Below are 11717 nucleotides of genomic sequence, written 5' to 3' on the forward strand. Positions count from 1 at the left end.
TGGACTCTCCAGTGATAATTGTTCTGCAGAGATGGTAGTGGTGCCCCAACGATCTTCTCTGCAGTCTTCACCACTCTCTGCAGGCATTTGTAGTCCTTGGCGGTACTAATAAATATACGTATTTTAACAATTTTCATTCAAATATATTTTGATGCTGTTAGTTTATTAAAGACTGATGAACCTGCATTTACAAACCGCTCTCTATTCGTGTGCATGTATCCTCACAATCCTCACACGACTGCAGGGATTTCCGTAAATAGTGAGCAGTTTGTAGATATAGATTCATCAGTCTGTAAAGGCTCCAGCTTGCCTGCGACCCTGTAGAACAGGATGAAGCGGCTAGAGATGATAAGATGAGATGAGAGCATCAGAATAATTTTGAATGAAAATTAACGCTTTTAAATACATATATTTGTCATGTATTTCATAGTTCACAAATACATTTGAGAATTGCGTGACATTTTTGAATTAAGAAACTAATCTGACTCCATAATAAGTTTTTTTTGTGTGTGTATGTAGGAAGCAGCTGCTTGACCTGAGTGCTCGTCATGAGAGAGAGCTCTCTGTTCAGTCAGATGAATTCAGAGCACAGTTGAAGGAGAGAGACGACCGACAGCACCAGCTCACACTCGATTTCAACAGCAAGTACGCACAACTGTGTGTGTGTTGTTTATATTTTGTGCTGAAATACGCACACCTACTTACCCACTCAGGAAACAGGATAGACTGAGGGTGTGTCCACTTTCATGCCAGAATTACTCTAATTTCAAAATCCTGTTCTGAATCACTCCTCTCCTTAGACAAAGATACTGTATTATTCTTGCTATGACAAGTTAGTTAACAAGTTAGTAATTCCAACATGAGTCAACACTAATAAATTTGTGTTTGGAGCAGCACCTCTGCTTTCCTGTCCTGTGAGAGAACTCTGAGTTCTGTGTGGCTTCATGTTCTACTGCCACAAATTGACCATCACATTACTCTGTGTGTGTGTGTGTGTGTGTGTGTGTGTGTGTGTGTCCGCGCACGTGTGCGCAGGATGGCAGAGCTACAGGAGGAGTTGGGTTCCATGGAAACTAGTAAGCGGAGGCTTGAGACACAGAGGGAGGAACTTGTCTCTCGACTGCAGGGAATGATGCGCTCCCATTGGGCAGAGGCTCTGAGGCTGCTGACCAATCAGGAGCAGGTCTGTGAGAAATACAGCAATGAATTACAGTCTCGCACCACAAATCAACCCTCTAACGTGTGTGTGTGTGTGTGTGTGTGTGTGTGTGTGTGTGTGTGTGTGTTAGACTGAAGGGGTGTTTTCTCCCTGGTCACTGCGGGACATGTCCAAATCACACTCATCCCCTCGAACTCAGGAAACCAGCACTGACAGCACAGCGCACACACACTCTCCAGGTATACACACACACGTGCACGCTTCCTTTACATATATGTCTCACACACAGAATTGAAATATTAGTATTATTGATAACATTACAGAGATCACGCTGGATAATTTCTGTCTGTCTTTCAGCTGTTCCTCAGGCTGTGGTCCTTCAGCTGTGCAGAGACCGAGAGCAAGGGATAAGAAGACAGAGGGACAGTGGAGGGGACAGGGGACGAGCGGAGTCTGACTTCAGCCTGTTAAACAACAGTCACACCTTCAGTCCACTGGAGCCAGTGCTGGATGACACACACCTCAGTGGTACACTTTTACTAAGCCTGACCTTATTAGCAAAATATAGACTATCTTGCCGAATGTAGCTGGTACTAGTTAACACTACAAGGAAGTCGATAATGAGGTTTTACGTGTGTGTAGGTGGAGGTGGTGCTGATGATCCTTGGGACAGGCCTGTGGGAGGAGAGACCCAGATGGTGGACAGAGGAAAAAATCAAAAAAGAGAACAAACAGAGAGAGAGAGAGGAGCAGAGACGACTCGGTCTGGAGAGAATCTGATTCTCCACTCAACTCACTTCCACACCCCGGATCTGTACTGCGACATGAATCAAAACAGGAGGATTCAGTCTGACCACCAAGTCAACAGACAACCATTTCCCAATCCCAGTGTGAATATGACTCAGACTGTGACTCTGAATCCCAGTCTCAGACCGAATCAAGCGCATGCCTCCACTGATGTACAGGCCAATCAATGCTCAAATAAGGAGGCAGGGCGATGTCATGTATCCAAGCAAATGTACAGTAGTACAGAAATGACAGCTCCACCCATAGAAGAACAGACACTGTCAGTCAAAGTGAGAGCTCCTCCCCCTGCTCTCAACATGTCGTCTTTGTGTGGTGAGAGACAAACTGAACTTCAGTACTACATAGCAAAGGTGTGTATATACACACACACACACACACACACACACACATGCATACACACACCTTGTCTGTCTCTGTTATTGCATGTATACAATCAGTTAGTTATTAATTCATCGGCTTTCTCTTTTCTGTCTGTCTTCCTCTCAGCTGTTGGAGCGTTCTCCGGGTGAACCTCTGGAGGAACATCAGGTAGATCAGAGCAAGAACAGAGCAGAAACACAGTCTGCTAACTCAGGTGTGTGTGTGGCATTAGCATCAGGGTATGCACATGCATAATGGGCGAGCCCATCCATCCATCCATCCATCCATCCATCATCTGTAGCCGCTTATCCTGTCCGACAGGGTCGTAGGCAAGCTGGAGCCTATCCCAGCTGACTACGGGCGAAAGGCGGGGTACACCCTGGACAAGTCGCCAGGTCATCGCAGGACTGACACATAGACACAGACAACCATTCACACTCACATTCACACCTACGGTCAATTTAGAGTCACCAGTTAACCTAACCTGCATGTCTTTGGACTGTGGGGGAAACCGGAGCACCCGGAGGAAACCCACGCGGACACGGCGAGAACATGCAAACTCCACACAGAAAGGCCCTCGTTGGCCGCTGGGCTCGAACCCAGGACCTTCTTGCTGTGAGACGACAGTGCTAACCACTACACCACCGTGCCGTAATGGGCGAGCCTGCTTTGGTATTTTGGGACCTTCAGAATATGTGTGTGTGTGTTTTCAGGTGTGAGTTCTCAAGTGGAGCCAAAGCTGGAGCAGCTTGCTGACCACCTTCACCGGACACTGACCCCTACACACACCATGCAGCACCTGCAGCAGCTTCTTGAGAGCTTTGTTAGGTGTGTGGGCATGTGTGTGTATATATAGTGTGTGTGTGTGTGTGTGTTAGTTAAACCACAATGTCTTTAAAAGGGGTGTGTGTGTGTGTGTGTGTGTGTGTGTGTGTGTGTGTGTGTGTGTGTGTGTGTGTGTTAGGTCAGGGGAGGTGTGTGTTGACCCATTCCGAGCTAATCTGGACCAGAGACAAGCACAGCACAACAGGAAGGAGGTGAGGTAAAAGGAGGGGAGAAAAATAGGTGGCATCTCTTGTATTTGAGTGGATTTTTAGGTAACGTATAGTTGGGGCCTTGGACTGACATGTTTGGACAGTGACAATTTTCCTAATTTTGCCTCTGCATGCTACCCCAGTGGATTTGAAATTAAACCATAAGATGTGATTGAAGTGTAGAATTTCAGCTTTAATTCAAGAGGTTTAACAAAAATATTGCATTAACTATTTGGGAATTTTTGACATTTGTTACATAGTCCCTCCATTTTCAAACGCTCCAAAGTATTTGAACTAACATAATTATAAAAATAAGCATAATTTTTCCATACTTTCCTACAAATTCTTTGTGGTCAATGACTGCCTGAAGTCTGGAACCCATGGACATCATGAAATGCTGAGTTTTCTCCCTTGAGATGCTTTGCCAGGCGTTTACTGCAACCACCTACAGTTACTGCTTGTTTGTGGGTCTTTCTGCCTTCAGTTTTGTCACATTCCATTTCTTGCCTTAAGAAGCTTTTAGGTTGTTTTGTGGTATGTTTTGGGTTATTATCCATCTGGAAGCACTTGTCAGTTTTACAGCATTTGACTGAATCTGAGCAGAAAGTATAGCTCTATCTACTTCAGAATTCACCCTGTTACTTCTACTAGCAGTCACTTCATCACTAAACACCAGTGACCTAATTCCACTGACAGCCATATTAAGCCCATGTCCACCATGTTGAACAGATGATGTGGTTATGGTTTGGATCATGAACCCTTCCTTTCCTTCTCCACACTCTTCTCTTCCCATCATTCTGGTACAAGTTACAGGTATGCAAACTTTCTGTGAAAATCACCATTTTGAATACAAAATGGTTCATTTGTGTGATTTTGTGTAAATCCGATGAGGGTTTTTTTTAAATTTGGGGCATGGGGGGTGGCGGGTTGGGGTTGGTCTGGGTCTGCAGGGACAGGGTCATGGGGAATGAAATGAAAACTATGCTTTCTAAGTTGGCATATGCAACACATCCAAGAAGACTGAAGAGGGCCGTCTCTGGGAGATCGGATTTTGAATGTCCGCATACCCTAAGGCAAGGATTAGCCAAACTTCTTCCTGGGGACCAGCTTTTTAAAAATGACAAACCATTGCGGCTCAATTTATAATAGGCCTTACCTATAAATGGTCAGAAGAGTGCATTTGTGCATAAATGAACGTTCCTGACCATTTTACTGCCATTTCTGCATCACTTTTTATATGGTCTTGAATGGGTGGCCCAGCCATTTTGAAGAGATAACAGATAAAAAAAAAATTTAGATGCATTCAGGTGGTGTTAACAGGCTGTCTCCTTGTTTTTTTTATATCCTCTCATCAGGAAAACAATATACACGTTTTAAAATACTTTATAAATGAGATCAAATGAGTGATTTAGGTGGAGTTAAGAGGCTCTTTTTTTTTTTTTTATCCCATCAGTAAAACAAACCATGTGTGCTAACCTTTCATAGTACATTCAATATTGATTTTGGCTAACGTTAGCTGTAGTCTGGTCTTTAGCTGGCTCTTTCTTTTTTATTAGCTAAGCATCCATTTCTTGTGACTGGCTGCAGAATCTGGTAGAATTATGGTGGAAACCATGAGTGTGGTAGAAAGCCAACCGAATGTGGCTCATAGTTGTACTACAGATATAAATCTTAAATAAAAGACTTTGGAAGAAATTCTCTACATCTATAGTCTTTTTGCATGGATACCTTACAGTCTCTTGCAGTAATGTTATGATAACCTTAATTGGCTTATATGACAATATGTCAAGCTTGGGACTGTTAATTAGCCCAATGAATGGTTTTGATTTAGTGTTCACGTTATTTTCATGCACTGTCTGAAATCACTCACTATATAGTGGACTATATAGTGAGTTCGCAATTTTGTAGTGCTGTCCGAATGTAGTGAGAATTATTACACCCTATGTGGTGGACTCCTAGTATCCCACAATGCATCGTGAAAAGTAGTGTACAATTGATGGTCACTAACCAAGTAATATATACCATCATGCATTGCAGTCGTGCTGAAAGAACAGATAAAATACAAGAATAAAAGTTACAGTGCAGAGCGAGGAATTAATCAAAAGGTTCAAATTTGATTTAATAAAAGGCAGCGGCAAAGAAGAAAGTATTCATTCAGCCTTGATTTAAAAGAACTGAAAGATGCATCAGACACAAAGTACTTTGTATTTATTAATGTGGGAAATAGGCTCAGTATAATATGTATTTATCACAAAAACACATGCATGTATTTATTATTTTGAAAACCCACCAGCCGACTGATCTGGCACGTTTTAATTGTGCGATAGTAATGATGTAAATAACGGCGCAGTGGAGTAGTGTCTGAAAGTCTTCTCCCCCCCAATATTCATTTTACCTATGAGCTCACTATATAGTCCTCTATATACAGTGGTGCTTGAAAGTTTGTGAGCCCTTTAGAATTTTCTATATTTCTGCATAAATATGACCTAAAACATCATCAGATTTTCACACAAGTCCTAAAAGTAGATAAAGAGAACCCAGTTAAACAAATGAGACAAAAATATTATACTTGGTCATTTATTTATTGAGGGAAATGATCCAATATTACATATCTGTGAGTGGCAAAAGTATGTGAACCTTTGCTTTCAGTATCTGGTGTGACCCCCTTGTGCAGCAATAACTGCAACTAAACGTTTCTGGTAACTGTTGATCAGTCCTGCACACCGGCTTGGAGGAATTTTAGCCCATTCCTCCGTACAGAACAGCTTCAACTCTGGGATGTTGGTGGGTTTCCTCACATGAACTGCTTGCTTCAGGTCCTTCCACAACATTTCGATTGGATTAAGGTCAGGACTTTGACTTGGCCATTCCAAAACATTAACTTTTCTTCTTTAACCATTCTTTGGTAGAACGACTTGTGTGCTTAGGGTCGTTATCTTGCTGCATGACCCACCTTCTCTTGAGATTCAGTTCATGGACAGATGTCCTGACATTTTTCCTTTCGAATTCACTGGTATAATTCAGAATTCATTGTTCCATCAATGATGGCAAGCCGTCCTGGCCCAGATACAGCAAAACAGGCCCAAACCATGATACCACCACCACCATGTTTCACAGATGGGATAAGGTTCTTATGCTGGAATGCAGTGTTTTCCTTTCTCCAAACATAATGCTTCTCCTTTAAACCAAAAAGTTCTATTTTGGTCTCATCCGTCCACAAAACATTTTTCCAATAGCCTTCTGGCTTGTCCACATGATCTTTAGCAAACTGCAGATGAGCAGCAATGTTCTTTTTGGAGAGCAGTGGCTTTCTCCTTGCAACCCTGCCATGCACACCATTGTTGTTCAGTGTTCTCCTGATGATGGACTCATGAACATTAACATTAGCCAATGCGAGAGAGGCCTTCAGTTGCTTAGAAGTTACCCTGGGGTCCTTTGTGACCTCGCCGACTATTACACGCCTTGCTCTTGGAGTGATCTTCGTTGGTCAGCCACTCCTGGGGAGGGTAACAATGGTCTTGAATTTCCTCCATTTGTACACAATCTGTCTGACTGTGGATTGGTGGAGTCCAAACTCTTTAAAAATGGTTTGTAACCTTTACCAGCCTGATGAGCATCAACAACGCTTTTTCTGAGGTCCTCAGAAATCTCCATTGTTTGTGCCATGCTACACTTCCACAAACACGTGTTGTGAAGATCAGACTTTGATAGATCCCTGTTCTTTAAATAAAACAGGGTGCCCACTCACACCTGATTGTCATCCCATTGATTGAAAACACCGGACTCCTAATTTCACCTTCAAATGAACCGCTAATCCTAGAGGTTCACATACTTTTGCCACTCACAGATATGTAATATTGGATCATTTTCCTCAGTAAATAAATGACCAAGTATTTTTGTCTCATTTGTTTAACTGGGTTCTCCTTATCTATACTTTTAGGACTTGTGTGAAATTCTGATGATGTTTTAGGTCATATTTATGCAGAAATATAGAAAATTCTAAAGGGTTCACAAACTTTCAAGCACCACTGTAGAATTCCTTAGTGCGGGGGTGGCCAACCCGCGGCTCGCGAGCCGCATGCGGCTCTTTGCCCGGTGTCATGCGGCTCTTACGTTCATATCAAAGTTTGTGGGTTTTTTTAATGTGTGTGTGCGCTTTGCTTGAGTTCAGTATGGTATTTTAGTCAAATGCATCTTCGCTTTGCTTGGGTATATTACGGTATTTTCAGGTCATGTCAAATGCGCATGTGCGTGAGATAATCGCTAAGTTTTTGGGCAAGGTGTATCTTGTGTCAAGTAGCCTCTCAAAATGGCAATGAAAAAATGCACAGCAAAACGAAAATATGAAGACGAACATAGGACATTTTTAACAGAGTGGGAGAGTTTATACTTTTTTGTTGAACGTAATGGCAAGCCATTCTGCCTTATATGTCAGTCGTCATTAGCTCATTTCAAAGCTTCCCGCCTCCCTGAATAAGCAAGGAGCCAGATATGCAACACTAATTGAAAACCTGCACGAAAGCTTTGTAACCCGGTTCCGTGATATACAACTGAAAAGGCCACAGGTTACGTTCCTCGTCGACCCATTCAATGCGGAGATGGACTGTTTGAAAGCCCCGCTTGTCACAGATGAGGCTGCGGCTGAGTTGGAGATGATCGATCTTCGTGAGAAAGACCAACTGAAACCTGTTTTGAGGGAAGGCACCATTGAGTTTTGGAAAAGTGTGCCATTGGAAAAATACCCGAATGTGAAACGGGCTGCGCTTAAGATACTGTCAATGTTTGGGTCAACATACGTCTGCGAGTCTGTGTTCTCTACCATGAAACACGTGAAGTCAAAGCATCGTTCTGTTCTGACTGAAACCCATGTGAAAGAACTGCTTCGAGTGGCAACGACGGAATACAAGCCAGATTTGAAGAGGATTGTTCAAGGCAAGGAATGTCAGAAGTCCCACTAAGCAACATGCATAGTAAGTGCACACTATATTGATTGCTGTAAATGACTGGCCTGTGGTATTAGTACTGACTGAAGGAGTAAATTTCTCTCATGTTGGTGTGTGACATTTACTATTAATCTGGCTGAGCAGAGGTGCGTGAGCATGTGTGTGTGTGTGTGTGAGAGAGAGAGAGAGAGAGAGCGAGGGGGGCGATGTTCATGTGTGGTCATGTGTATGGTGTGGCCTTTTTTTGGTAATGCCATGAGTCCCACTAAGCAGCATGCATAGTAAGTGCACACAATGTTCATTGTTAAAAATGACTGGCCTCAGCCTGTGGTCTTAGTACTGTAGGAGTAAATATGTTGGTGTGTGACATTTACTATTAATCTGGCTGAGCAGAGGGGTGTGTGTGTGAGAGAGAGAGAGAGAGGAAGGGATGGGTGATGTTCGTGTGCCCATGTGTATGATGTGGCTCTTTGCGGTAATACAGTAAAAAATGTGGCTCTTGGTCTCCAACTGGTTGGCCACCCCTGCCTTAGTGAGTAGGGAGTAGTGAATGAGTGAGTGATTTCGGACACAGTTATGGAGTCTTCTGTTGGCTAGCATACTTCCACTTGGTGTTATTCCACTTCTGTAAGGTTACTGTCGTCAAGGCTCTGAGACTACTCTTTTAATGTTACTAATATTTCCATTTTGCCAACAATTACAACATAAGATGAGCTTCTCAGCCAAAGTGCCAACCTAACATTAGCCCCTGATGGTTCCATTTTCTTTATGCTAAGAAGATTCACAAAGCACACACTGTAATAACTATGATGCAGTTAAACAGTTTGGATTCATTTTGGATTACGAGACTAATTCATGAGACAACCATGTAAACATTTAGCTAAAATGAACCTATGGTACTTATGATGATGAATATAACAGTAGCCTAATTATGCCACTTGAGAAGGGGGTAAATTCAGAGCTCACTGAAAATGACAGAAGCTGAATTGAAATAATGCTGCATTCATGTGCTATGGGAATTATGGTAAATACCAAACGCCGACATGGAAAACACACATGAACGCCCCCTCTTGTGGTATTTTCCACTGGGCAACTCGTAGAAAATTTTGATACACGAGTTGCCGAGATGAGATGAACTTTAACCTTTTCAACATGGCGGCGAGTGGTACAAGACACTTGAATGCTAAGCATTGTATGCTACTAAAGTTTTTTTTTTACTAGTACTAGTGGGTAGTTTTTGGTGTCTATGCAATGTTGCGTCATTAACAAGTGTAATATAATACATTAGAAATCCGTTTCCTTTAAAAATGTGTTGTTATGGTTTGTTTTTACCTATCCAGAGCAGACGCTATTGCTAACGATAGCTAACTAACTATTGCTAACTTGAATCTGGTCCACCATCTTTAATTTGTCAACAACAACAAAAGCATGTGAACACAACACACTGGTAAATACCACTTCCCAACTGGAAAATATCATCTTCCCATAGCACATGAACGCAGCATTACACAAGCTGTTTTCCACTTGATTTTTTTCAGTTGTCAGGCGTATTTTGTATTTGTGTTGTTTGATTAACTTTCTTGGATTGTGCATGCAATGCACTTAAAGAGCAAAAAAGAGTACAGAGCTGGATGCAAAATTGTATTAAAGTTCCCTGAACTGATATTTTCCTTACATTACTTTTGTAAGATTACATTAATGCTATGGTGAGGTTTTTCCCCCATATGTCTTCATGATAAAATCGACTGTAAATCCATTTTTTAAAGCTGATATTTAAAAAATGTTTCTGTTTAGCAGCATGCCCCCCACCTCAGGGTTTCACATCTTTTGTCATCCTTTTTCACCTTTGTTTGCATTCCTGAAGTTAATCTTGGTTTCAGCTTTCCAAACAATCCTGTTGCAGAACTGGGCAGGCTTTCTAACAAAGTCTAATCTGGCCTTTCTCTAATTGAGTGTTAGCAGTGGTTTGTATCTTTACATACTGTAAACCCTCTATATTTATGTTCATGAAGGCATCTCTTGATTGTAACTTTGACAATGATAGGCCGACCTCATCCAGAGTGTTCTTGACTTGGCTAGATGTTGTGAAGGGTTTTTTTTTTTTTTCTCCATGGAAAGAATTCTACAGTCATTCATGTTGGTTGTCTTCAGTGATCTTCCAGGTCTTTTGGTGTTGCTGAGGTCATCAATGCTTTCCATTTTATAAATGCACCAAGTTGTTGATTTTGGCCACACCAAAAGTTTCTGCTGTCTCTCTGATTTGGTTTCTTTTGTGTTTTCAGCCTCTTTCACTCTGCATTAACACCTCTTTGAACTACATTTTGAGAATTCCCATGAACAGCTACCAAATGCAAATTCAACACAGAAACATCGAGACCTTTGATCAGTCAATTGTCCAATTACTTTTGAGCCTGTGAAAATGGGAGACTATGCAAAAATGGCTGTAATCCCTAAATGGAATTAAAGCTGAAAGTCTACACTTCAGTCACATGTTGATTGCTTCACTTCACTCCCACTGTGGTGGTGTACAGAGGCAAAATTATGAAAACTGCCACTGTCCAAATACTTATGGCCCTGACTAAGTATTATTAAAATAATTCATATGAAAGGGTACCAAAAAAAAAGCAGTTTAAAATACTTTATCAAGTTGAGGGAATTTAACTACATTGCACAAGTTGATCATTTGAAGCAATCAATCAATCAATCAATCAATTAGTTACTTGTAAATTTAATGTTAAAACAATCTTATAGTTCTACAGCAGTACAATTAAAAGCAGATTAATAAGTTTTAATTTTTTTTAACAAACCAGTAAAGTATAGAAGATAAGCTGTGTGTTTGTGTGTTCAGCAGCATCAGTCTGCAGCTCGCTCCGCGCAGAACACAACCACACGAGGACGTCGGACTGGACTCCAAGGTCAAAGGTCAGGATCGAAAGTCAACGTCTGGAGATGAATAAACCCTCTCATGTTTTGTCCGAGACAGAAAGTGGACTTTCTTCTAGTGGTGTTTTTTGGGTACTAATTTATTATAATGTTTTATTAAATTTCTTATTTTATAAATGTTTGAGTTTTTCTTCTTTGAGTATATACATTTGTCACCATTTTAATGAGAACTAATTTTTTATTAGTTTATAATATTGCAGTAAAAATGGCTCATGAACCAACATGGTGTTAAAGAATACAGCACAGGAAGGCCTACAAAGATTTAAAAAAAAAAAAAGGTGAAGGAAAGAGTTTATGGACTTTAAAGTGCATATCACGGGTAAATTCAGGAGCAAGATCAATGTAATTCTATTTTATATTCAACTTTTGGTCAAATATCTGTCACATTCTGCATTTTGTGCAATTTTTTTACCTTGCGCAATACCAGAAAAATTCAGTTGAAATCAAGCCATTTGAGGCGAATTGGTCCGC

The 11717-nt window shown here is 41.3% G+C and overlaps 1 protein-coding gene across 2 annotated transcripts in view; it reads left to right on the forward strand.

Moving 5' to 3' along the window:
- cntrob (centrobin, centrosomal BRCA2 interacting protein) overlaps positions 1-11363 on the forward strand; it is a 43125-nt gene extending 31762 nt beyond the window's left edge. Inside the window, exons 13-21 of one of the 2 annotated variants that reach the window (XM_060937861.1) lie at positions 520-645; positions 1036-1183; positions 1290-1398; positions 1517-1687; positions 1802-2316; positions 2453-2540; positions 3040-3154; positions 3291-3363; positions 11152-11363. In XM_060937861.1, the coding sequence (XP_060793844.1) occupies positions 520-645; positions 1036-1183; positions 1290-1398; positions 1517-1687; positions 1802-2316; positions 2453-2540; positions 3040-3154; positions 3291-3363; positions 11152-11256 (1450 nt within the window). In that variant the 3' untranslated portion in view covers positions 11257-11363. The remainder of the gene's footprint in view (positions 1-519; positions 646-1035; positions 1184-1289; positions 1399-1516; positions 1688-1801; positions 2317-2452; positions 2541-3039; positions 3155-3290; positions 3364-11151) is intronic. The other variant, XM_060937862.1, reaches the window with a different exon arrangement.
- The last annotated feature ends 354 nt before the right edge of the window (positions 11364-11717 follow it).

The sequence above is a fragment of the Neoarius graeffei genome, chromosome 13 (assembly GCF_027579695.1).
Source record: "Neoarius graeffei isolate fNeoGra1 chromosome 13, fNeoGra1.pri, whole genome shotgun sequence".
Lineage (NCBI taxonomy): Eukaryota > Metazoa > Chordata > Actinopteri > Siluriformes > Ariidae > Neoarius > Neoarius graeffei.